The sequence below is a fragment of the Lygodium microphyllum genome, chromosome 8, assembly GCF_053477565.2.
Source record: "Lygodium microphyllum isolate KBCC chromosome 8, Lygodium_microphyllum_v1.1.10, whole genome shotgun sequence".
Lineage (NCBI taxonomy): Eukaryota > Viridiplantae > Streptophyta > Polypodiopsida > Schizaeales > Lygodiaceae > Lygodium > Lygodium microphyllum.
In genome coordinates, this window is record NC_141142.1 from 32,968,564 (window position 1) to 32,996,471 (window position 27,908).

The 27,908-nt window shown below is 42.7% G+C and overlaps 1 protein-coding gene across 2 annotated transcripts in view; it reads left to right on the top strand.

Annotated features, from left to right (window-relative positions):
• Window positions 1-23,612, top strand: part of LOC148032127 (cilia- and flagella-associated protein 58-like) — a 156,263-nt gene extending 132,651 nt beyond the window's left edge. The window contains exon 14 of one of the 2 annotated variants that reach the window (XM_087682755.1): window positions 22,618-23,612. In XM_087682755.1, coding sequence (XP_087538881.1) covers window positions 22,618-22,809 — 192 coding nt within the window. In that variant the 3' untranslated portion in view covers window positions 22,810-23,612. The remainder of the gene's footprint in view (window positions 1-22,617) is intronic. The other variant, XM_087682754.1, reaches the window with a different exon arrangement.
• Window positions 23,613-27,908: the final 4,296 nt, after the last annotated feature.

Sequence of the window (27,908 nt, forward strand, 5' to 3'; positions counted from 1 at the left end):
AGTCCCATCAGCTTTTAGCTTTGTTCGAAAAATCCACTTTGTCCCGATGACTTTCTTGTGGCTCGGACGATCCACCAATGTCCAAGTCTCATTTCAGTCAATACTCTCTAGCTCCCTTTCCATGGCCTCTTGCCATTGAGGGTGCTGAAGAGTCTTCTACCAAGTATTTGGCTTAGAATGCGCTATATAATCAGCTGTAAATAGCGATGCAAATGATGCCTGAGGAGCAAGCCAAGCAGATCTTCTAGGTCCCTCCGAAGTGGAATCCGGTGATAGGATCCCTGAATCCCGCATGGTCTACTGGTACCAGCGAGGTAACGGGTCTCGCGAAGGGGGCCTAGGAGGTGAAGAAACTGCGGGAATGTCAGGAGCGGAAAGTAGACCAGGCTCAATAGGCACGATCTCTGATGATGTGGAAGAAGAAAGGGGATCGGAATCCGGTGCAGAAGACTGCACAATATGCCTCCCGTCAAAGACGACATCCCGCCTAACGATCACCTTGTTTTTCCAGGATCGAACAAACGATAGGCTTTCGCTTCAGAGGAATATCCCACAAAAATAAGGAGATCAGCTCGGGGAGTAAGCTTTCCTATCTTGTCATCAGGCGTGTGTGTGTACACACGACACCTGAAGACTCTGAAATGGGAAATAACAGGCCGAGAGCCAAAAAATGCCTCATACGGGGTCTTCTCAGGAAGAGCCACAGTCGGGCACCGGTTGAGGATGTACACCGAAGTGTTAACAGCCTCGACCCAAAGGCGCTCAGGAAGCTCTCTACAAACAGCATAGAGCGTGCCATTCCATGACTGTGCGGTTCCTACGCTCTACGACTCCATTCTGAGAGGGGGAGTTGGTAGAGGTGAGCTGGCGAGAAATGCCATGCTTCTATAGAAACTCGGAAAACTCGTGGGAGATAAACTCACCACCGCTATCACTCCTCATGCACCCAACATGACGACCAGTCTGATTATGAACCAGTAGCACCCAAGCAGAAAAATATGTGAAAGCATCTGACTTATACTTGAGGAAGTATACCCACATATATCAAGAATGATCATTCACTATCAAAAAGAAGTATAGCGCGCCGTTCAAAGCAGCAGTGGATGTCGGCCCACAAAGATCAACATGAATCAGTCTAAGAGGATCCTCAGCTCTATGTGTAGACTATTGAGGAAATGGGGTACGGTGCTACTTTCCGAGCTGATAACCTTTACAGACATCTCGAGCTAGCTTCAGGCGTGGAAGGCCCTCAACCAGCTCATGGCGTGACAATTCATAAAGTGATTCATAACCAAGATACCCTAAGCGAAAATGCCAAAGGCGCTCATTGTGCGTAGGCTCCCGAGATGTGGCTAAGGCCTGAAAGCTATGGAACACGGAGCCTTCGGCGGTCGGCTCGGTCAAAAAGTGTGTCATGTGGTATAGGCCATTAGGCTGTGCCTCACCGCCAGCAATCACTAAACCAGTCAAAGAGTCAAGGACCTTGACTGTGGTCGCTGTAAAGAAAACTGCTCGCCCCAACCAGCAAAGCTGCTGAACAGATAACAAGTTCACCCCAAGCTGAGGGACATAATATACATTGTCCAACGAAGCCAGATCCCGACCCTTGTCAGTGGCAAAACTGACGCAACCTTGAGCCTGAATCTTGACCGAGGAGTTGTTTCCTACACGGACCCGCCCGACTGTAGGGGCTCGGGTACGGAAAATGTCCTCTATAGGAGTCATGTGATGTGTAGCTCCACTGTCCACAATCCAAACTGGAGCTGAAGTGCTCGGCTGTGACGAGTGGGCCTCTGCAGTAACCTTGTCAGGAGGCAACTCACAGATGTGGACGAGACTCGCATCTGATGTCTCTATGGAGACGATATGGGCCTCTGCAGACCAGTCAGACAAGCCCTCTGGAGTTGAGAACGTTGTCGACTGAGATGACTGTGTGGTGGCAGTGTGAGTCTGATTTTTAAATTGCCCCTTGCCAGCACCTTGCCTCCCCTGCTAGGGGTTGCCCGACTGAGGGGCAGGGGTCTAAGACTTAGGTTTTGGTGCTGTGCCTCGTGCCTTTGATCGACACTCGTCGTCAAAATGACAAGCCTTTTGACAATGTTGACAATACCTATTCTTTTTAGGTACATTCTACCACCCAGGTTTGAGTTGTGACTGGGAGTTTCCTTGAGAATCCCCAGATTGATTTAGCTTTTGAGTTTGATTTTGATTTTGAGTGGAGGTTTGGTTTGATTTACCCTTCCCTTGTTGTGGCCCTTTCTGAGAATGAGCAAGAAGAACCCCCTCTGAAGAGGAATTCATATGAAACTGATCAAACAACCGTACGTAACGCAACAACTGACACTCAAATTCATAGAATGTAGGCATGGTAGGCTTTGAAACTATTCCTTCCACAAAATTGAAGTATTTCTTGGGGAGTTTATTTAGGAACAATGCGACCTGATCGTCAGAGGACTTGGGAGTCCCCGTAGTGGAGAATTCAAGGAGAAGACACCGATACTCAACCAACTTGACTTTCAAGTCATCCCGGTCAATGATTTTGAAAAGCTGAAGCTTATGGTCAAGATTAATACGACGGGTCCTATCTCGAGCCGCACAGCGGTCAGTCAAGTGTGCCCATCGCTCTGATGCTAAGTCAAAATGCTGAAGCTGAGAATGAAACTCTGGCAATAAGCCCTGCATCAGCTCGACAATAGCGGAGGCATTCCTAGCCCTCCATGAGCAGACGACCTCGTATGGAACAAATGCGGGATCGGGTTGGGGTTCCAACCCCTGCACTAGATCCCATAGGTTCTGTGAATCAAGGATATGTCTCATCAAATTCGACCAAGTAGTAAAGTTGAACCCGTTAAAACGAGTCTTGTCATTAAATGCATTCTTGGCAGAAGATGAGCTAGAACCATGAGGTGTCGGGTGGGTGGAGTAAGATGATGGTGGGAAAGATGGTGGAGGTGAGAGTGTCTAATAAGAGTAAGGAGGGGGAAGATGTGGATAGGCAGAAGTAGGCTGTGAGTGTCCAATGAGTGCTGATTGATGTGGAGGCACTGGAACATGAATGTTTCCATAAGGTGCCGGTGTAGGTGGAGGCATTGGGACACAGTAGCCTTGTCCAAAGTAAGGCTTGGACACAGCATTATGACCAGAAGGTCCACTAGGCAATGCCATGGAGGCAAACTATGGAGGCAAATGATCCACACTCCGGAGAGACTGAGTGGGATACCCAAGCTGTAATGATCCCGAAAGTGTGTATGAGGTAGGTGGAACACCAGCTGGCTGAGAGAAGGATGAGGTCCTAAAGGATGTGCTTATGTTTCCATAACCCCCCGGTGTGATGTGCGGTGTGACATGAGGTGTTGGAAATGGAAATGTAAATGGTGTAAATGGAAGTGGTGAAGCAGCGGAAGAATGTGGTGGGATGGGTGGGTTTTGAAAGTGAGGTGTATGAGGTGCAGATTCTTTTTGTTCATTTTTATAATTTAAAGACTGAAAATGAAACTGTGAAGATGATGATACACCAAGTTCAATCCGATTATGTAATGAAGTGAAAGGAACACCAAAATTATGTGAAGTAGATGAAAAAGAAGGAAGGACAGAAGAAGAGTTACCTGGCTTTTTCTTATAATCCCCGCAACGTGTGTTAACATGCAAGAATTGGTCCTCTAGAGGACCTTTTTCGTAGTCAACAAACTGGACTTTTTCTTCCACATGATCTCTACCAGTATATTGCAAAACAGCAGAGGTAAAAGAGGGGGGGCCCATCCTTGATGGTGGTCTCGACGGCCCTGCAGCATCATTAGACTTACACGCAACATCTGAAGAGTGAAATCCGTGCATACCTTCATTTAGAAGCTTTTCTTAAAGGGCAATCCTTCGGTCGAGCTCCTCAATCTTCTTTTGTCGATAGGCTATGATCAGTTTATATTCCTCAAAGGTCAGCTTGCCTATCTTTGCTTCCATGTACTCAGATGTTTCTCCCACCATGTCGGAACTTTGTGGAGCAAGTTGATCGGCCCACTCTCGCTCGATTCTCGGCATAGGCTAATGTGGAGACTGAATTGGTGTTGATGTGTTCGAAGTCATTTGAACCTACTGTTGTTCTTACTTCTTGTGAAGAGCTTTCAGATCAAAGGCCTAGGTTTCTCAAAGAGTACCAGGCTTTGATACCATGTAAAGAAAAATACCCTAACACAAAAACATAAACAGAAACCGTATGACAAAGCACAGACTGATAAAAAGATTACAGTTATGGTTAGGGTTAGAGTAACTCAGAGACAATGAACACAATGAATAAATGAAATGATATGACTACTAATAATACGATGCTCATGCAGCAAACACACTATGCAGTGAATGAATACTGAACCTAGAACTCATGTATCTCTACGATCAGGGCAAGGATAATGAGCTGAAGTGTGTGTCATACTCCGAACGGATCCCGAATCGCAGCAAGGCAGCCTTCGAATGTCGAACACCAACAAACACAGCAATGAGAAGTTGGATCTGATGCAGACAGCAGTGAGGAGAGAGTGACTAAAAACGGAGCCTGCAGGAGAGAGAAAGACTAAAAACGCAGGCAGGACAGCCTACAGGAGAGAGAAAGACTAAAAACGGAGCCTGCAGGAGAGAGAAAGACTGAAAACGCAGGCAGGACAGCCTGCAAGAGAGAGAGAGACTGAAGCAACTGCAGACATGAGAGAGAAAACTGTCATGGCAGGTGGCAGTTGGAGCCTGCAAACGCAGCAGTTTGCTAGCGTGGCAGGCTGTACGACAGCAGTGCAGATGAATAGCAATCAGTCGCCAGGCAAAAACATCAGCAATCAGCGTGTGGAGGGCTGGAAACAGGTGCCAGACTGTAGGGAACAGTGATGGACAGCAAGCGTTGAGATGTCCTTCGTGACCAGGGTGTGGGCATCAAGCTGGTAACACCTGAAACCTGCGAAAACGAGATCGTAAAAGAGTGGAGAGCTGGCTGCTAATTTGTAGAAAATTAGGATTCTAGATCCTCTCCCACTTAACTTTCTCGATCTGCTCCCCGTTTTAGGGTTTTGGCTAAAATAAGCCTAAAATAAGCATGTTTTGGGGCTGTTTAAGTGGATAAGTGCATTTCTTAGTACAACAAAGCCGACCCTACTGACACTACCAGCCTAGCAGAGACAGAGCCACCCCGCCAGACATCTTACAAGCCACGCCGTGGAGTCACATTGGATAGAGCCATTTTCCTTCGTCGAGCACGACGACCCTGTCTACCAGGACCACGTCCAAGGAGAGCCATTATCACGAGACACCAAAGATTCACCACCAGGCATATCATTGAAGCAGCTAGGGACCGCATCATAGCTGAGATCATGTGCAGATCTTGAGATCAGCTACAGCCTATAGTCTCCACCACACTTTTGTACATGGTTCTATCAGATCTGGTTCTCCTTTCCTTTCCTTTTCTTTTCTATTGATGAAACAACACTACACATGGTTCAATCCTAGTATAGTCCCATCGTATAGTTATTTTCAGTAGTTTCATAGGATACCCACTTATTTGTAATGTTATCTTTACCTTACTGATGAGATGACATTAGACATGAATGTACTCTGGATTTTGTCTCATAGGCCACATTGGCCTTATGTAGACGTTAATATATCTTTCTTTCTTTCTTTCTTTCTTTCTCTCTCTTGTAATAGGTACTTTTATTAATTATGAAAAAAGTACAATATGACATGATTACAATATGCAAGATGGCTCTAGGCCATCATGCATAAAATTTGAGACATCACAATAAAAGTACAAAGGAAGTAGAGTGACTAGAAGGGGGCAGAAGAAATTGCAACATGCCAAGAGAGCAAATCCTATCTAGGGAGAATATCTTCTAACTTAATTAAGTCGAGCTGCCAATGAAGAAGTCCTTTCAAGTGGACTATATGACTCTATACTCCCAATGAAGCATCAAAGATGAATGCATTCCTCATGGTCCATATATGTCAAGAACCCCAAAAGCCTAAGAAGTGAAAGAGCACTTTCATATCAGCATGCATGAGATCCACAAACTTGGGGTATCCAAAGACCCACTCTTTTGGAAGGATCGATAGCCCAACCACTCGAAACCAAATGGCTAATAGTAGTGAACAAACCTTCCATGCCATCAGGCAAGTAAGAAACTGATGGTGGGGGGTTTCTATAGAAGTCTGACAAAAGAAGTAACAACCATGGGAATCCTCCACTTGGAGAGTGCAGAGGCAAGAGAAAGCACACCAATCAACATTCACCAAATGAAGACCTTGGATCATAAAGGCGTTTGTTAAGCTAGCTTGTCATTACCACAAATTTCCACCACAATTGACCTTTTTGGAGACCCCAAGTGTTGTTGCCCTTCTGGACAAGGCAACCCTTATTGTGTATAAGCAAATGGTATATCTGATTGGCTAAAGCACAACCCAAAAGCTACTAACCATTAATCATCCAATCCTACCAAGGGGCGTGTTGGTCCAAAGAGGGAAGAGGTTGCATAGCTCATAAAGAGGTCAAGATGGCATTCCGCAAATTGCAATAGCCTTGGGGAATTCAAAAGTAGCGTCAAACTGATCTAAAGGACATAACAGCCCCACTAGTAGGGGAAAAGCCATCAACAGCAATGACCAATCCCAGGCACACCATCCTATTCAACATCAGCCTTTGTTCTTGTTTGCCTTGCCAGGAGAGAAGCTTCAAAATAGCTACCACTTCTGCTCTCAAAGAGTTTTCCGCCTTTTGATCCGAAGGTGGGTGCCAAGAAGATTTAACAAGGACCGATCTCCAAGAGTGACCCAAATGATTCAATAGCATGGAAGACTTAAGATGGAAAGGCTATTCAGCATTAACCATGTTCCACCATGAGGCGTAAATCCTGGTGTTCCCATGCTGAATACCTCAAGTCTCAAGGAAAAACCTAGCAATGCCTAACGAGGTGGAGAAGGTGAGATGGAGGCATGAAATGCAACGGGATAGGGACTTGCAAACCAATCAGCCAATCTCTCAGGGGTAGTAAAAGAGACTGTCTGTTGAGGCTGTGCTTGGCGGGCCACATGTTCAGCAGCAACAACGGGTACTGAAGGAGCAGATGAAGCAGGAGCGGAAGGCGTAGCTCCACTGGACTATGCAGTCATACCAGTCTGCTAAGGCTTTTTAGGTAGAAGACCTTGGGCCTCGGAGCGACACTCCTCGTCCACATGGCTTGCTCTCTGGCAATGTGTGCAAAACCAGTTTTTCTTAGGGAGTTACTGCCAAATAGGTCTAGATTCTTTGGTTCCATTTGAGAAAGAGGAGTCACCCTTTGATTGGCTTGCCGTCACATCTTGCGAGTTCTTGCCACTATTGGTTTTCCTTCCCGAAGAGGAGGTAACCAACCCCCTCTGCTCTGAATGAAGCTGTGATGAGGATTTCTTGTGAACTTAATCATGCAGCCTCACATAACGCAAGAAGTGGTACTCAAACTTGTAGAAGGTTGGCAATCGAGGCTGTGAGTTGATGTGCTGAATGAAATTGAAGTATTTTTCGAGCAACTTATTCAAGAAGAATATAACTTGATCGTCATCTGACTTTGGAGAGCCAGTAGTGGCGAACTCAGCAAGTAGCCATCTATATTCAGCCAGCTTGACTTTTAGATCATCCCCTTCCTTAATAGAGAACTCTTAAAGCTCAAAGTTGAGATTTGTGCGCCGAGAGCACAATCTTGGGCTGCATAGCAGTCGAGAAGATGACTCCAACGCTCTGAAGCGAGCGGGAAGAGTTGTAACTAAGAGTGAAACTCAAGAAGCAATCCCTACATCAGCTCAACATTGGCTATGGCATTGCGGACTCTCCGTTGACGGATGTAGTCAGGGTGAGCTAGTCGAGGGTCTGGCATAGGATCTAGACCAATGACGAGGTCCCAAAGACCCTGAGACTCAAGCACTTGTTGCATGAAATTTGACCAAGTGGTGAAATTCGACCCGTTAAAACGAGACTTATCTGTGAAGGCATTCTTGGCCGTTGCAACAGGAGTGGTAGTGCTTGAAGATGGGTAGTGTGAAAAATTGTAATGGGGGTAAGTTGGGGGAGTGGAGTGCACTTGGGAATGGGCCCTAGAGTGCCCACCAAGCATTCTAGAAGTGTCCAAGGTGGAACCATAGGTAGGGATGGGCTGACTAGGCATGGGCATGGTAACCATATGAGTAGCCCATGGTGGAGGTGGGATGGGAACGTGTGGAGCAGAAGATGGAAATCCCTGCGTAGGTGTAACCCAAGGTAAGTGGAATGACGCATCATAAGCCGAGGATGGAATCCCTTGCGTCTGAGTGGTCATGTGAGAGGTGAATCTGGGGGTAGTGAGGGGAATGCCCATCATAGCCATCCCAGGTGCTATGGGGGTGCTCATCTACAAAAAGGTGAGAGGCATTGTGTTAAAGGATGGCATTCCCCCTAACGAAGTACCATGGTGCAAAGAGGTAGAGAATGGAGTAGAGAAGAAAAAGGTTCTAGGAGCGGAGATGGAAGATCCAACCCCTAGTGTGTGTGAAGTTGATGTGGAGTGTAATCCAAGATTTTGAAAGAATGAAGAGAGATGATCAAGGTTGGAGGTAGAAGAGGGTGGGATGGGAGGGAAGTGAGAAATGTGTGTTACATGCTCAAATGAAACAGAAGGTGTAGCTGTACCTAAATTCCGTTTACTTCGTGAGCCCCCTGTATAAAAGTTCACATACGCAAAGCCATCCGGATCTTGCACCCATAGCAACAGGGAACGGCCGTCCCGAGACCCCAGAACGTGGGAACGCCGTCCCGAACGGATGGGCCGAGTGGGAACGCCAAAATGGGATGGGGACGTCCCTTGTCCCATCTCAATAGCCGTCCCCTCGTCTCGACCGTCCCCTCGTCTCGGCCATCCCCTTGTCACATCCCCTATTAGGGGACGTTTTAACATGTGTTTTTTTTTTAATTTTAATGGAGTGGGTGTCTTTTAGGGGGTGGTTTTTTTATATGTTCTTTGGTAGTATACATTCACCCACACACACAGTAACATGGAACCGGTTTTGGGGATAGGGATGGAAATAGGGACGGGGACAAGAATAATGAATTGCTATCCCCTGTTACCATGAGAGGGGGCTCTAACATGGGGATGGGATTAGGACGGGAAGCTACAAAATGGGCATCCCCTATTACTATGCCCACACATCCATCCACCACATCACATGCATACAGTTTCAAATGCTATTTATCTATATCGTTCCCTCCCGCGTTCCACCCCCCGTCCCCGTTCCTTGCTTTTCATTCCATGTTCCATGTTACTATGCCTGCACCTCAAAAGAAGAAACAAGCAAGGGTTCTGATTCATTCAACTCAAAAGGGTTGTATAAACCTGGCACTTGGCCTGGATGAAATGATGAAGATGGATCACCAAACGCTCCAATTGCCATATGTCCTCCATGATCGGAGAGGTGGCCAACCTCACCAACTGGTCCGAATGTGGTAGCAAAGCTTGTAGGAGGGGTGTAAACATTATCGTACTTGTTGCAATAGTACTCCTCAAAGTCCTCCTTTGTCATGTTAGTGAAATTTGGAATAGGAGTAGAAAAAGAAGGTAAGGGTGAAAGTGGAGTGTCATTCTCCTCAAAGAGTCCATAATACCGTCTTAGGGCCTCCAATGATGGAGAAGCCTGATAGGACATCATAGGAACTAGAGAAGAAGGTGTTTGGAACATTGTGATTCAGTTACGAGTTGTATTGTGTGCCTTGCACAAAGACTAGCTCTCCACAATATCCGCAAGATACTCTTTACAAGAGCACCAACTCTAATACCATCTGAAGAAAACTGCTAGGGTTTGCACTGAGGAAATACAGAGTGTACGACCACAACAGAAACACAAAGAGATAGACACAAACACAGAAAGCAAAACTCAAACCCTAAGCGCAAAACTCAAAACTCAAATACAGAAACTCAAACACAAACAGACGAAGGGAAAGAAAAACACAACTCTGAAGTGAATGAATACTTCAAATGAATGTAAGAGTGTACAAATACTCAAGGGTAGAGCAGTGTGTCGAAGAGTGATGTCCACCGGAGACAGATCCAAAGTCAGTGACCACCAGTCGGAACTGTGAAGAGAGAGGAATCTGCAGAACATTGACACCAAAGGCTGTTGGAGACAGAGGCAACAGCTACAGAAGGTAATGAAGATGCTGGCGATGGCTGGAAGATGCCAAACACAGCCTGGAGGAAGTCGCCAAACAGTAGGCAATAGCCTGGAGGAAGGCGCCAAGGCATTGCAAGGGCTGATGGAGAGGTGGCAGCAACCTTGAAGGCTGGACAGCCACGTAGAGGTAGACATATGGCTGAAATCTTCAGGTGTGAAACCTGCATAGACGAGAATGAAGCTGAATGGGAGCAGCCTGTCTATTTATAGATGTTGAAGGGTGCCCCAAAGAATTAGGGTTTTTGAGGGACCACTGAAACTCTCCCCTTTTTGGGGTTTGTCATTAATTAAGTGTGTTTTGGGGCTGTTTTAAGAATGCTAATCAAATGAAAAGCTTGTTCTAGCTCAACATTAACTACTAGACAAGACAACATCGTCAAAATGGGATGAGTAGCCAAGGCAAAGAATGAAGGAATTAGCGGGCAACCCGTACCTAACTGATCAACGAAGGGAAAAGGGTGTCATGATGCCATCAATGAGTGAAACTCTTGAAGAGGAATCCACGTTGATAGTATTGATAAGTCTAGACATTCTCAGACCCAATCCCATGACTTGCATCAGCTTACCCAAAAAGAACCATTCCAAATGATCGAAGGCTTTTTCAAGGTCTAATTGAACCATCACCATTTCCTATTTCGTGTAGTGAGCATAATCTATCCTCATTTGGACATTCAAGATGTTGTGTAGAATATTTCTCCCTTTGATGAATCCATACTGGGCAAGGTGAATAATGTCCAGAAGGTATTCATGCAATCTATTATCCAATACTTTGGTAAAGATCTTGTACACAAAGCCCATCAAAGAGATTGGTGGCCAATGCTTCAAGGTTGAGGGAGATGGCACTTTAGGGATCAGTTTAATGAGGCCCTCCTTCCAAGAGGGCGGCATGTGTTTAGTCGTCCAAATTTGCTGGCATAAGATTGTCAAAGATGCAACAAACTGAGTGGCGTAGAACTCAAAGAACTCATTGGTGATGCCATCCCACCTCGGGCTCTTATCTTTAGGCAAATGCAACAGGACATCCATGACCTCATCTTGTGTAATGTCCATTTGCAAACTGTCAAGAACGTTTGGTGGGACTTGATCTTTAACCAAGTCACAAAACAACGGACAAGCCACACCGACTACATGAGAAACAAAGGATTGCAATCCAAGCAAGCCCATAGAATAGGTTCTACACACATAGTTGTCAAGTACGAAAAGTACGGTACGATAAAATACGGTACTAAATGGTACCTTAAGATTTTATAAGGTATGGTACGATATTAGTACGAAAAAAAAATTTTAACTTCATTATTTTGAACTATAGATGATAGAACAGATGTTTAAAGTCTAAATAGCAATGCTATTGGAGTAAATAAGATGAATACTTGAGGGTAACACGCCAAAACCTCTATGGCATATACCGCATGCACAACATGCGCTACAACTTACAAGTACATACATAGGAGTAGATACATCATACGTGAATGATCATACAAATAAGAGGCATGTATGCTTGAGAGAGAGAAGGTTGAGAGAGAGAGAGAGAGAGAGAGAGAGAGAGAGAGAGAGAGAGAGAGATGAAATGACATGAGATACTTTATTAACGTCTACAAGAGGCCAAAATGACCTGTGAGACCAACAGTTACCAAACAAACCACCAAAGGTTTTGGTAAAAGATTTATGAATTTTGTTATGGTTTTGTTTGGCATTGCTAAGGCTAAAGTAGCTACCAATGGTACATTCACTAATTCGTGTACTCTCAGAAGGTACATTAGGCCCTCTGGCCTAGTTTTATTAGCAATGTGTAGTAATGCTTTGGGTTGGGTGGTGCAAAATGAGCTGTGAACAAATGTAAAATCAATAGGATTAAGCTACTTGATGATTCTCAAATGGTGCTGAATTTATTTATTGATGACACTAACATATTGTGAAAAATGATGGGACATCAATTAGAAACGTTTGGAACTGCTTGAATACCTTATGTATGGCCTTTGGCTCTAGGATAAATCATAACAAAACATGTATGAGGGGTCCAATCAAGCTTCCACCCCCTTTCTTGGTTGATCGATCAAGGCTACAAAATCACCACCACAACAACAATAGTCAACAATCCAAACCACCAACAACAACAACAACCACGCAGCACAAAAAGAAAAAAAACAAAAAAAACAAAAAAAACAAAACAAAACTTGTTTTTTGGTACGAATTTGTACGGTACGGTATGGTACGAACCGTATAGTACGAACCAGTTTGTACTACGTACGAGTGCAACTATGTCTACACATTTGCACAATTGCTCGTGGATCTATGACCACTTCATCATCAAAGTTCCTTAAGCAAACCACAATTTCACTAGCAAAGGAAGCATACAAGCCCCAATAAAACTTGTTTGACTAACAATTATTGTCTTGTAGTCCCTCTAATAGGGCAGCAAGTTTGGCTTGCTAGTATGATCTCTTTTGAAAAATATCAACAAGTTGTGCCAATCTTGTGGAGATGGAAAGTAAAGGGGGATCTTGCGGCCAATCCATCAAAACACAATTTGTCAAATTTAAGAGTTGCTTGGCAACTTGCAACATTTGCATGCGCAAGGTAGCATGGTGTATTCCATATTGTCTAGCAATCATTTGCACATTGCATATCAATTGATCGAGGGAAGCTATCCCTTGGGACAGAAGATCCAATGAAAATTAATTTAGCAACTGTTGCATATAGCCATTAAATATCTCATGTGGGAGAAAGGAGGAGTTGAAATGTAAAGGCAGCTTGCTCAAAAGGGCTCAAAAGGGATCAACAAAACGCATATGCATCTCACGTACTACAAGGAAGTGTTTAGAGAGAACATAGCCCTACAAAACCCTCATTTCCAAAACCTCTGGCAAACAGCACCAGGTTTCTAGGTGTTGTGCTGAATGGAAGGTGTAGCCATGGTCTAGGGAAGATAACCTAGACCACAAATCTTGTTTCAAATCTGTTGAACCAAAGGCGTTCCATTCTTGGCATTCCGGGCTATCCATGAGTCCATGTTTGGAAGTCAAATGCAATGAATCAACACACTTATTGAAATCACCCATAATAAATCTAGGTCTTACAAGGGAGAGGCATGATCTCAACTAGAACCATAAAGATTAGTTCATTAGCTTTGTTTATCATTATTCTAAACATGTACTTTAAATTTTAATATTACACTTATTGTTGATAAGTTGTGTACATGGATTGCATATTAATTAAATATGTAATATTGCAATATAAGTATGGGAACACTAATGTTCGTGTGGTATAAGAGTTATGAATATTTAGAATATTTTTGCATGCTTACTTGTAAATAAGCTAAAAGAATTTAATGTTCATATTTTTATTGCATGTTTACTTATCTTTTTTGTAAGTCATCCTATCATGACACACATGCATTGTGTGTTTATTAATTAGTGTATGAAAAATTGATTATAAGCTTTCACTTTATCATTAAAATGAATAGTGTTTGTGTTTTTCATGTAGTTATCAAAATGATATAGGAATAGCATTCAGATGTGACTGTGTTACTTATTTTTATTTATACTTATATGTTGAAGCCAATTGGACGCTTGCAAGAGGTATTCCATTGCATGCACATTCTGTTTTTATTAATGGCTCAAGTATTGGGGGGTACCAACACTTCAATCTTGGTCATGGCATCAAGCAAGGGGGGCCAATACACGGTTGGGCAATCCTCCACTTAAACCCAAACCAGGCATTCTTGCTGTAGCAGTTTTGTGAAGCCTGCCATGGGACAACAGGCACTAGTTTGTGATCATAAAACAATGGCAGCCTGCTTAAAAGCACATCATGCTGATGAGGGGATCAAAGCAAGACCTCATAAAACCCCCTTGAGCCCACAAAAATGTCCTTCACATAGTCCTCTTGCACAATACTCATCAACCATGAGCATACCAAAGACATCATAAGAATTCTGGCAGTTGACCACTTTTTCATGGAAGGACGAGATTGAACACAACACCTTCTTTGTATCCAAATTAGTAACAATGACATCACTCTCTTCAAAGTCATTGCAATTACCCTGATTATGTTGCACATACTCCCCAAGCAATATGTTAGCAAATTCCAAAAGATGCTCCCAATCCAAGTCCTAGGAGTCATCTGACTGCCCTGCTGTTTGAGCAGAGGACAAAGTGTGATCCATCTCCAAAGCACAAGGCAATGTTTGTAATTCCCCACAAGGCAATGCATTTGTCCCCCCCACTGGAGAGGCCTCAACAAACTTGGAGCGCTTGACAAGGGGCTCAACACGCTCAGTGTCAGAATTTGGGACCATTTCATCCTCATCCATATTCGGCTGCAAGGCATCTACCACTGCATCATTGAAAGCGTTATTCAGCTCAGCCATAGGGGAATGGACGTCCATTCTTTGTCCTGCCTCTCTCTTTTTTTTTTCGTAAAGGTAATTGAATTAAGTAAATATTTTACATCAGACCATCAGGTCAGCTTAGAACTCTCTCTCCGGAAAATATATACATCAGACCATCCGGTCAGGATTCTCACTAAATCTCTTACATTCTGTTACATCAGACCATCAGGTCCTCCAAGAAAGTGATGGAAGACTATCAGGACTTTAACACAAGAAGAAAATCACACTGCTGGTGTAGAGCCAACAATAGCCAGCCAGGGGGCAGCAATGTCAAGAAGAACGAGGTCAGCTGATATCATAGAAGAAATCTGCCATAACACCAAATCTCGAATACGGGCCACATGACCAAGGATGCCCGAGACCGAATCAAAAATAAAGGCATTCCGAGTACAACACCAGATATGCCACAGGGCAGTCCATCTCAAGAACTGGAACAGACAGGAATAATCAGAATGCAAAGAAGGCATGGAGGGAAGCTTTCCCATAATCCAAGAATGGGCTGTTATGCGTAGCTGAGTAGCCGAGAGCCACATGCAGGAAATAAAACACCAAATCTATCGCACAACTGGACCAGAGGCAAAAAGATGAAGCAATGTTTCATCACATGTAGTGCAGAATACACAACGTCCAGCAGAAATCTTCCAAGCATGCAACACCTCTCCAATTGGAAGACCACCAATCAGCAATCTCCACAAGAAGACTTTCCCCTGATAGGGAACCTTGGACTTCCATAGCTGAAGGAATCTTTCCTGCCACTTCTTTTTGCCATCCCTAATATGCCATAATTTATTCACCTTTGTAGTGACCCATCTCTTGGCCTCCACCATCTGATGGTAAATCTAGTTAGCAAACCTCTTCTCAAAGTCATCCGGTATCACAAACTTCCAGTCACGCCATGGATACAAAGGCTGTAGCACTGGTAACGGAGAGAACCTCTGAAGTTTGTCCTGTATGGATGACCAGATATCACCATATCCTCGGGGTACCCGAAAGTGTTGATGAATACGCCGAAAAGAGTAAAGCCGGGACTGCCCAGGAATAACACCGTCCAAAACTATCTGCAACCCCAAACGAGCTACCTGATTAAACTTGAGTCTGTGCAAATCTTTGTCCGACCAATCTAACAATCTGGAGAAGGCCAAGGCTTCTCCTTGCAGCGAATTTGCCTCTCTCTCTCTCTCTCTCTCTCTCTCTCTCTCTCTCTCTCTCGTCACTGTGTTTCTCTGCAGGCCCCTCATTGTCTCTCTTTCACTCTCTCTCCCTCTGTTTGCTGCGCTCAGAGTGCTTGCAGGATGAGCTCTTGTGGCACACAAAATAGGGTGCAGCAGCAACTGCACATGTTGGAGGAAGACGTCCCACAGGCTGCACAGAGGAGATCTGACACCCCTGCCCTTGCACACTGCAGAACACAGTGGCAGCAAATCGTGCAGGACAGGAACAGCCGTCCTCTCTCCCTCAGTGCAATTCTCTTTGTCTCTCTGGAGCTATACGCAGGGTAACTGTTACATTTATGGTGTAACTAATTGGGGAACAAGTGCAAGAGATGACCGTCCGAGGGCCTTGGGCACCCAAACGGGATCAAGGGGAGTCTAGGAAGTGAGTGAGTTTTAAAAAATAGTATAACTCACCTGAAGGGGACGGCTGGCAAGGGAGTCACGACTTGGGGGGTTCTAGCCATCAACTTACTAGACATGGCTGTGTGGAGAACGGAAGAAAGCTCTCGTCCTGGTTTTCCAAAGAACACAGTGGGGGCACCGGCAGAAGAGAGTTCCGGAAGGTCCCACATGTAATATTGGTATCAAAGCGATTTTGATCACGCCAATCGAGCCATTGACGTTGTGCCGTTTGCAAGCCGGGTCGTTTTCCGCCGAAATGATCAAGTCTCGCCGAAACGAATATGCCTCGTTTCCAGTCGATTCGGCCACGTCCTATGTCATTACGAGCCATATTAACTATAACTTTGGCCACGACCCTGTTTTCACGCAACCTGGCTATGGTGTTTAAGTACACCCTTACCCAGCACCCTGGCGACAGGTTTTGTGGCCACACGACTTGCACAAATTGGAGGAAAGTCGCACTGTTCCTCACTTTTTTTCTATCACTAAGCTGTAAAGGCCGTCGACATCTACCCTATCACTGTAATCAGGGAAGTACCTCATCTACGCAAATTTCTTATATTTTCTTTCCAATTCCAGTGTATAGATGGAGGCAAAAGAGAGAGAGGGGGTAATCGAAGGCTCTAGTTCCGAGGACCACCCTATGGTGGATCCCCATGAAACAAAAATACAAGAAGAACAATGGGAAGAATTTTCTGCTACATGAGAACAATTTGATGATCTAACTGCTCGTGTGCAAGCACAGGGGGTTCAAACGGAGTTGCTAACTCAAGCACTCACCGAAATAAAATCCCAATTAGCCTTATTATTAGAAAGGGATAAAGGTAAGGTATAGACCTCAGATATTCCATCTTCATCGAAAGATCTTGATGTGACTATGTGAGACCCTAGGGGACCCCACCAAAAACTGAGGGATAACCCAGTGTTAAAAGATATGAAACCCCCTCAGTTTCATGGGGAGGAAAAAGACAGAAATAAAGACACTATCTTTAATTTCCTCCAAAAATGGGAGGATTTGCACAAATTAAAGAATACTCCACCACATCTTTAGGCGCTGGAGGCTAATTTAACCTTGGGGCCAAAGGCATATAAATGGTGGAGAATTTTAAAGGAGGCAAATAAAATACGTGAAACTTCGGCTCAATTTGAATTGGTCTTTCTGAAAGAATTCCTTCTTGAAAATGAAATGGAAAGAAATTAGGAAGATTGGGATTTTGCCAGACAAAAGGGAAGACCTTTGTTGACATATCTCGAGGACTATCGTGAGATAATCCTCAAATTGGAAGGAATAGATAAATTTCAAAAGACAAGAGGATTCATAAGGGGACTAGATAAGGCCTGTAAAAAGGAAGTGAAAAGGAATTCACCTAAGACGCTTGAAGAGGCAATTAAATTTGCATTAATCAATGAAGATAATATGCGTCCAAGTGCACGCACTAGTCTCACTGATACGGAGCCCAAGACTAAGGAAGGAAAATGCCATTCCTTAAGGGTAAGAAACAACCCTTTGAAAAGAAACAATATATAAGGCCAAGTTAAGTCAAGATGACTTTGATAAGGCCAAAAAAGAAAGGCTGTGTTTCAATTGTCTATCTCCTATCCATGCTGCCTGGAATTGCCCTCAAAGGAAAAAGGGGGAAGATAAAGGAAAGGATAAGGACAAAAGGCAAGGGAAAAGAGAAACAAATCCATGTAGTGCAGACCCTAGAATTAAAGGGGCATGAAAAGTATAAAACTTTAGAGGTATTGCAAAGGATGTACAACACAGGTGTTGTATGTCAACTTCTACGTGGCAGCCTACTTTCGGGCCACATGATTTAGTTAGAGTACATGGATTGATAGTTGGAAAGAGGGTTAGAGTCATGATTGATGACTCTCCCACCCACAACTTCATAAATTATACACTTGTCAAAAAATTGAAACTTCCACAACAAAAGAGTGGGCATCAATATGTTGTTCGTATGATGCAAGGTCAAGATAATAAAATATGGGATACAATGGTATCCAATTTGGAAATTGAGATCCAAGGATATAAAGATAAGCTTGATTTCCAAATTATGAATATGGAAAGAGCCAATATTGCTTTAGGGAGGGAGTGGCTATGGGGATTGGAACCATCCTTAAAGCGTAGTTATCATCATAATACACTGGCATTTGAAAGGGATGGTAAGACTTTTGTGATTCAAGGTGAACATGAAGTATCTGATAACCCTTTGATGTGTTCCCTTAAAGTTCAGAAGCTGATAAAAAAGGAAGCTTGTGAGGTATATATGTTATGGCCCCTTCCTGTACAGAACACTTTTACTTTTTGTAATATAAAGCAACAATTTTCTTATGTTTGTGAGTTGAATGTAAATAATGAATTAAGTGGTTTGTTAGATGAATTTAAAGATGTGTTTCCTTCTGATTTACCAAGTGGCCTTTCACCAGATAGGGGTGATGTAAATCACCCAATTGACATAGATAGAGATATACACCCTATTTCTAAACCACCTTATAAGCTAAGTGAAACACAACACCAAGAAGTCGAAAGACAAATTAAGGATTATCTTGATAAAGGATTTATACAACCCAGCAATTTACCTTGGGCTTCGCCAATTTTATTGGTGATGAAAAAAAATGGTTCTATGCGACTTTGTGTTGATTATAGAGCACTTAATAAAATAACGGTGAAGAATAAATTTCCTATGTCCAGAATGGAAGATCTTTTTGATCAATTACAAGGGGCAAAATTCTTCACAAAGATTGATTTAAGATTGGGCTATCACCAAGTAAGAATTAAGGTCCAGGATGTTCCTAAGACGGCATTTCGTACTAGATACGGGCATTATGATTTTTTGGTGATGCCTTTTGGCCTCACTAATGCACCAACTACTTTTATGAAGCTGATGAATAGTGTGTTACGGCCCTATCTAGGACGTTTTGTAGTAGTCTTCTTGGATGATATCTTGATCTTTAGTAAATCAAGAGAAGAACATTTGTAACACTTATGGTTAGTATTCCAATTGTTAAAAACCCATTCCCTTTATGCGAAGAAAACTAAATGTGAATTCTTCTCACACGAGATCAAATATTTGGGGCATATTATCTCGAAAGAGGGAATCAAGATGGATCCAGAAAAAGTAAGGGCAATCATTGAATGGCCATCTCCAAGGAACCTGGAAGAGCTGCAGATCTTCCTAGGTTTATCTGGATTTTATCGTAGATTCATTCGAGATTATGCCAAAATAGCTGTTCCAATGACGGACCAACTTAAAGGGAAAGGGAAGAGCTTTAATTGGGGAACAGACCAAAATGAAAGTCTTCAAAAACTTAAGGTAGCCATTGCTACAGCTCCAGTACTATTAATTGTGGATCCCAATAAACCATTCGTGGTTGAAGCTGATGCCAGTGATAGGGCAGTAGGCGCGGTCTTATTACAAGAAGGTCGACCAATTGCTTTTGAAAGCAAGAAATTAGACCGTGCAAAATGGAATTATTCTGTTTATGAGAGGAAGCTGTATACAATAGTACATGCAATGAAGAAATTAAGGCACTATTGCCAAACTTTTGATCTTGTCGGATCATGAAAGCATTAAGTGGCTTAATGACCAACCGGATCTACAAGGGCGTAAAGCCAGATGGGCCGAACTCCTCCAAGAGTTCGACTATGAGATAAGGTATAGAAAAGAAAAGTACAATATAGTGGCTAATGCACTCAGCAGAATGCCCATCATAAATGAATTGAGTTTTACTCAGTTCACTTCCGATTTGCTTGAATCCTTAAAGGGGAAATGCGAGGATGATCCGGCATATTCCAACATATGGGAAGCAATAGAAAATGGAAATCCAAATGGAAGGTCCTCTATTGAGGAAGAAACATCTGAGGATGTTCAACAAGGAAATGGAGCATCAAGAGTTGCTCAAATGGGATTCAAGTGGAAGAATTTTACCATTGATAATGGTTATTTACTCTACAAGGGTAGTGTATGTGTCCCGAAAGATGAAGAAATAAGGCGCCAGATACTCTTTGAGTGTCATGATACCCCTAATGCGGAACACCCAGGAGTTAATAAGACTTATAGTCTTATTAAAAGGCAGTTCTATTGGCCTGGAATAAATAAGGATGTCCTTGACTATGTGGTCAAATGTAGTAAATGCTAGGTTAATAAAGTTGAAAGATTGAAAATGGGAGGACTTTTCCACCCATTAGAGATTCCTTCGGGAAAATGGGAGAGTATCTCCATGGACTTTATTGTCGCATTACCCAGAACACAGAGGGGGCACAACTCTATGTGGGTGATTGTGGATAGGTTAACCAAAATGGCTAGGTTTATTCCAACTTTAACTAATGTTAAAACACCAGAATTGGCTAGATTGTTCATAGAGAACATATACCGATTGTATGGCCTTCCGGAAAATATAGTTTCTGATCGGGATAGAAATTTGATAGTCAATTTTGGCGTGCTGTATTTAGGAAATTGGATACTAAACTTAGCATGAGCACGGCAGAGCACCCTCAAACAGATGGGCAAACAGAAAGGGTTAACCAAATCCTTGAAAATATGTTGAGAGCATATGTAAGTAAAAGGCAAACTAATTGGGAAGAGTATTTACCGATAGCAGAGTTTGCATATAATAGTGCCAAGCACTCTTCCACTGGATATAGTCCATTTATGCTAATGTATGGGTTTCAGCCCAGAGCTCCTCATGCAGTAGGACTGCACAAGAAAAAGGTTCAGGCAGCAAAGGATTTTTTGGAGGATATGAATAGTATGTTAAAATTTGCTCAAGAAAATATTAAGGAAGCTCAAGACCGAGCTAGAGCTTATGCAAATCCTCACCGAAGAGACATCTCCTTTGAAGAAGGGGAATTGCTCTATCTTAAGGTGCCTGAAACAAACTAAAACCATGAAAGCAGGACGATGTCCAAAGCTTTCACCCAGGTATTGTGGTCCTTTCACAATACTTAAGAGGGTGGGGAAACAAGCTTACAAGCTCCAACTACCTGCTGGTAGTAAAACACATCCAGTTTTTCATGTAAGTTAAGAAAGAAGCTGGGTGATATGGATAATCTAATCTTAAATGATAACATTGAGGAGCTAATAGGTGACCAATCTATTCCACATGAACTAGAAAGAATTTTAAGTGTTCGTAACAGACGAACGAGGAATACTATTTATCAAGAATATCTGGTGAAATGGAAAGATTGTTCAGAAGAAAGCTCAACATGGGAGCGAGTAAGTACCTTAGGGAAAAGGTTTCCCAATTTACAGTTGGACCTTCCAAATATAGTTTTCGAGGATGAAACCAACTTGGGGGGTTCTAGCCAGCAACTTACTAGACGTGGCTGGGTGGAGAACGGAAGAAGGCTCTCATGCTCGTTTTCCAGAGAACACAGTGAGGGCACCGGCAGAAGAGAGTTCTGGACAGGTCCCGCATGTAATAGTAACAGGTACACGTTGGGGGCAGCAGATGTGTGCAGGGACAACAGGGGCACACAGGTGGTGCACAGGGCAGAGTTCACAAGCAGCTGCACAGGCCCCACAGGTGGTGTGCAGGACAGCAGATCAACCGCTCCAGCTCTCTCTCTCTCTCTCTCTCTCTCTCTCTCTCTCTCTCTCTCTCTCCATGTGATACAAATGCATACTTGAGGTACTTGGTCTAGTCCCTTGCCTCCCAAGCTATAGCACTTTAATCATGTCTTTAGACTCATAGATGATGGGTTTCTCAGGCAACCATGTTGCAGGGATGCGCGTGTATCCTACACTGTGATTACTGCTATTGGCTGGATGGAGAGTATCATCACACCCCCTCGAGATTGAGCCAATTAGGACAACACATGTGGCCAGGGAAGACAGAATATGTAAGGTCTATCATGGAGAGATAGAGACAGAGGAGCATTACATTTGTAGATGTCCAGCACAGTATTATATCAGGGGGAGATACCATTGCTTTTTGGGAGAGGTATTCAGCCCGCTTAGCCAAGTGATTGACCATTCTGATCAAAGGTGCATTTGTCTTTTCCTCTTGGAGCTACAGAGACACTGGGGGAGAGGCTATTACACACAGAGCCAGCGATCTCAGCCATGTCATCCACCTCCTATAGCATCCACTTCACATAAGGGACTCGAATTTATATATTTTGAATTCTCTCTTATAAAATGGCATGCTTCTGTAAATATACACTGCTGCAGTTTACAAACACTGTTGCCTGTACATTGGCAACCATCACTGAAAATTCTGGAGCTCAATCTCTAGTTATGAAGTTCAATCTCTTAAAGATTGTGGGAGTTTATCTTAAAGGGACAGACGTGTAAATACCATTGTTCAAACCTTAACAATTTTGTGGGGTGTGGGGGGAGCGGCATGTTGATTTGACACTCTTGTAGAGGGAGGACTCTTGTTATTGAGAAATGAATGCTTTTGCCACAGGGTCAAGTGAAGGAGCTGAAGGGTGAAATTAAGAGGTTAACTGCTGAGCTTGATGCAGTGAAGCGCAAGTTTTATGAGAAGAAACTAAAGGAACAGAAAGAGAAGCAAAAGAAAAGAGAGGAAGCCATCGAGGATTCCAATGGTGCGCCACATGTGAAAATTCTAGGTGGGGGATTCAACGTGGCATCATGACATGCAAAAGCTAGCAATATGGCAGTGACAGTGTGTATTGTATGTAGGAGGCCTCATGAAACAGCCATTTTTTCTAACAAGTTGCAATTTGATCGGCAACCCAATTTATATTGATGTGCTTTTCGCTATAATCTTTCTTCAAATTTGCCTTAGCAATTGCTGGGATCATGATAGCAAAAGCTACTAAATTATAGCTCAGCTTGTTCCCCACAGAATTCGTTTCATCGAAGGGACCATAGCAAGGTTTATCCATTATTGTGGATAATGGATAAGAGAGAGAGAGAGAGAGAGAGGAAGGCGTGTGAGAAGATATACAATTGTAAATCGATTCAGACATCGCATCCTTGGCAATTAGGGATGAAATGTGCATTAAAGGTTCATTTTCCAAGAGAAGAAAGAGAGGGATGCATGAGATTACTTGCCTTGCCAGGTCAACCATCATTAGAAGGGAGGATTGAGGAAAAAGATTGGAAGAAGTGCAATTACTAACCTTGCTAGGTCAACAATCATTGGAAGATCAATTTTTTTTTGTGGGGGGTTTTTTCTGAGCCGTATGATCAAGGAGATCCCAATGTGTGATGAGGGGTAAGGGTTTTTTTGAGAGACCCCAAAGCATGAAGGAGGTTGTGCAAGAGACTCATGTTAGTTTTTTGCCATGCGCAAAAGCTTATCAAATTACCCCGACTCAACCAAACTTGCCATACATGTCAAATCTTGAATATTTTAGTTTATTTAAACTAAAGTCAAATGAACTTTGAATAAACATCTATTGGCATAGGCATGTACTAGCATGGTGGCTAAGTGATATTCTCTTGGTGGTGGTTGAAAGTTTGGTTTCTATGACTGGTTGCTTTGTATGTTGTTTGGAAAATCACCAATATATTGGCATTGTTTGATGGTGGTTTTCAAACTTGGTATGTTTGTCCAAAGTGTTCTTTATTTTTCCAAGTGTGGCATGCATTTGCTAAAGAAAATTTGCTACTCATGAGCTTTGTTCTTTTAGCTTGCTATTGTTGTTATGGTTTTTTTGTTGGCATGATGGGTGAATGTGGTAGCAATCATGCCATAGCGATTGTATATGTGTCTAGTCATTGCATTTTGATTTTGTTTGCTATGTCCATCTACGTGTGGTTTTCATTTAATTGTGATAAAATTTGACATTGTTCAAACTCTAGAGAATGTTGTGATGCCTTTGAAAGGGTGAAATGCAATGTATCCATGGTTAGATTGTGCAATATGTGAATTGTTAGTGCTTATGTTAGTTGTATGGGACATTGTGTCCTTTGCACATGCCTTCGATCCTGATGATATCAAATAGGCAGTTGTTCTTACAGTCCCCCGCCGAGGGGGGTTCGAGGGGATCTTTGCGTCCCCCTAATCTAATGGCAATGCTGCCGTCCGTATGAAGCCACTAACTTGACCTTAAGATCATCTCAACCGTTGATTTTGTGCTCGGTTAATGTACTAACAATAGCTAGAGAGAGAGATGGGCGCGTCAGGCCAAAACCGCAGTTACAGCAAGAAAATATGCACTTTTGCTTGTCCACCAACCAATAGAAAATGTAGGCTTTTGGTGCCCAGATTGGTGGAATGATGCTGTGAGGCTGTGCAAGGGTCTCCAAGGACTATGAGAGAGAGTGTACGCACGCTAGAAGCACAGGACTGCGTACAAAACCCAGCTGCTTGCATTGTTCAACAAGCTATCGTCCTAGATGGCAAACCATATCATGTTAGGATTGTGGGCGGAATCAAGAACACACGTACATACATCGATAGAACATTGAGGAGCAATGATAAGAAAGTATTAACAATGAAAAAGGCCTAAAAAATAACAGCCCTTGCACATTTTACAATATGTAGCTGCACTCAAAGTGTTGGAATTGTGAGGATTCAAGGTGGAAGATAGAATGAGATTTACTCTTGTTATTAGTTAGTTATTATTGATAATTGCATATGTTAATTTTGTCTCACAAATCTTTTTAATATCAATTTGCACGCAAGGAATGCCATAGGCCACTCCATGACAGCACAATAGCACAAAGCTACGGTGAAGCAACATCCTTGCTTCTTCCTAACCCACATATTGGAGTTCCAAATGATTGGATTCTCCCTCCTCTCTCTCTCTCTCTCTCTCTCTCTCTCTCTCTCTCTCTACATTTCTCTCTTCTCCCTTGAAGTTTTACTCTCTTCCTATTTTCCCTCCTTCATCAAAGTCATCGTAAAAGCACTACGGTACTTTTGGACATGATGTATAAAGTAACTTTGATAGTTAATTTTCTTTTTTGTGCTAATGGTACCTTGCGATACAAGGGATTATTGCTCGGGCTAGAGCTAGGCCCCCCATACGCACATGAGATTGTACCATTTGGAGTTCATTGTTAATAGATAGATCTCTATGTTTTACACATAGCCATAGTTAGTTTCCTTTCTTATTTTGCTTTGTGCTACATATTTTGCCCAGACAGTTGTACCATCATACACATGATTGTAACTCATGGTCTCATAGGTCATTTTGGCCTTTTTTAGATATTAATATTTCATTTCATTTCATTTCTCTCTCTCCACCACCACCACCTCTTCATGTTGCCACCAAAGTCCACTCTATATGCCATCATGATTTTTCACCTCCTATCATCCACTTGCCATGCCACTCTAGCTACTTATCACATTGTTGCACCAGGAAACCGAACTAGCAATGCCTCTCAAGGAGCAAAATCCCATTCTAGGCATTGCAATGTTTGCCTCTCCCCTTCAGTCTCCCTATGGCTCTTTGTATTATCACTTCGCCTCCTCACTCCATTGATGTTGCAACCACAAGTTTGAGTCTCGAATCGACCGCCACTCTCATTAACTTCTAGCTTCTTAGGTATCATCTTGGGCTCTTGGTAGTCAGCTTTAAGGCACATGATCAGCGCTTTTCCCAAAAAGCATTGTGAGAATATTTTTCTAAATTTCTTTTCTCTTACAAAAGATATGTTTGCTATCCTCCTCCTGAGTAGTCTTCCAATGAGGGGCAAGCTCTATCATCTACTTTGACAATTCCCAAGTCGGTCACATTGTATACCTAAGCGAGCATTTCGAATGTATTGTTAAGTTGAGTGAAACAATCTCCTACTAGAATATTGATATTACCAACCAATTCTGTGGTCATTTGATAGGTTGATCTCAGTGATTGGAAGATGATTTTAATCCACCCTATCGATCATGGTTTTGTGACACTTGTCAAGGGCACTACAACAATCCACTGATTCATTTTTTGTCATAGCCTTGTTTCTATCTTTGGGTTGTGTATGCTTCTTGGTCATGGGCTTTACTCCCTCATATGTGGGGTTGGAAGATGATTTCTCTTTGAGCGGTTGTGATTCAAGCAGTCTTTTCGAGCACAAGGGATGGAGTTTTAGCTACACTTTGGGCAATCTATGGTCACCCAATTAGTTTGTTAAGGTACAATTTTAGCAACACGGATCTTAGGCTTACAGACTAGTTGGTTGCATGTTGGTTGCACTCTATAGGCCTTTGTCGGTTGATGCTAGTGAGGATGAGGATCTCATTTCGGGATCTAAATGAAGCAATTGCCCTCTTAGTAACCTTGTGCATTTAGTAGCACCTTGGGTACCCATGTGAGATTGATATGGGATTTAGGCCTAGTCTGTTGGTGGTTCTTCCATAGCTTACTGTAAGTTCCTATAATTATTTTGCATGGGTTGTCATAATATCGTGCAGTTTTGGACTATTAATTAGCAAAGGAAGGTTTACATTGGGCCAAAGAAAGTTCTTTCAATAGATTTTCCATTCGTTCTATAGGCATCACTAGTAGCTAGTTGGGTTTTGAAGGGCATGGTAGCCTATTAGCCAATTCTCCCTTGTTGAATGCAAAGATAATTCTTGCCCCATGGAGATTTAAGTGAATATGTTGCTTCACAAATCCAATTTGACATTGTTTTTATCCTTGAATGAGCATCCTAGCAAGATTTCCCATTCCATGTTGTCTTGATTTGGGAGAACATACAAAAGCATTGGGATGCTTTCTATCTTGATGTTCACCACCATTAACTTGCACTTTCCTAATACTAAGTACGAGGAGCCTCCATATGGATTTAATTTTGCATCAGATAGTATCAATGAGAGTTATCCCAGTTCCTGCTGGAGCTCGTAAGTTTGTTTTAATGAGAGCATCAACTAGGATCTCTATTGAGACAATCACCTTGAGGCACAGATATACTCCCGGTACAATTATTTCCTTCTTCTCATCCAAGCTAGTGATTGAGACTACTCGAACATGGAGAGTTTGCAACAAGGTTGTGTTGTGTTTGTGCTACAAGTGCCCTATCATTTTTTTCCAAGTCTTTACATCATTAGTGAGTGCTACAATTTTCTCATATTGAGGATGTCCAAGTGGTAGTATTTCTTGATAAGGCTTCTATTAAAGTGATCAATCCCCTCCTTGTCAAGAGTTTCAAGCTCTATGTTTCATGTCCAACTAATGACATGAATGCAATAGGGTCCTAATCCCCTAAATTTTAACTTTTATTTGTGTCTCTTGAGAAAATAAAGGACTAAGTCTCCTTGTTCAAATGATTTTTATTACGCATGTTTATTAAACTACACCTTTCTACAAGCTTTTTCTACAATCTGCATATGTGTGACTAAAAGTCATGTCTCTTTAGCCACTCTAGCTCAAAGAGCCGTCAAGAACTCTACACGTATGATAATCAGCATATATTAAAGGGGTTTGCCATGTGCCCATTTTATAGGCAATATGGTACACCTTGAGTGTTGCCATCAATTTATTATCCCAATTTGACCTTGATCCTGACACAATTTTGGTCAACATGTTTTGGCTTGGTCATTTGCTTCTGGATAGTAGGAAACTGACTTTCTATGGTAGGGAGCAAGTGCTCTACTAGTTCATTTATGAAATGGGTTTTTCAATCACTCACAATCTCTATTGGGCATCATAACCTTGGTATCACCTATTCTCACATGAATTTGGTTGTTGTTCTTACATTGTTCTTCTTGGTGGCACATGGCTTAGCCCATTTTGTCATATAGTCATGGGCAACGATTATAAATTTTGCTTGTGGATACAATGCAACATG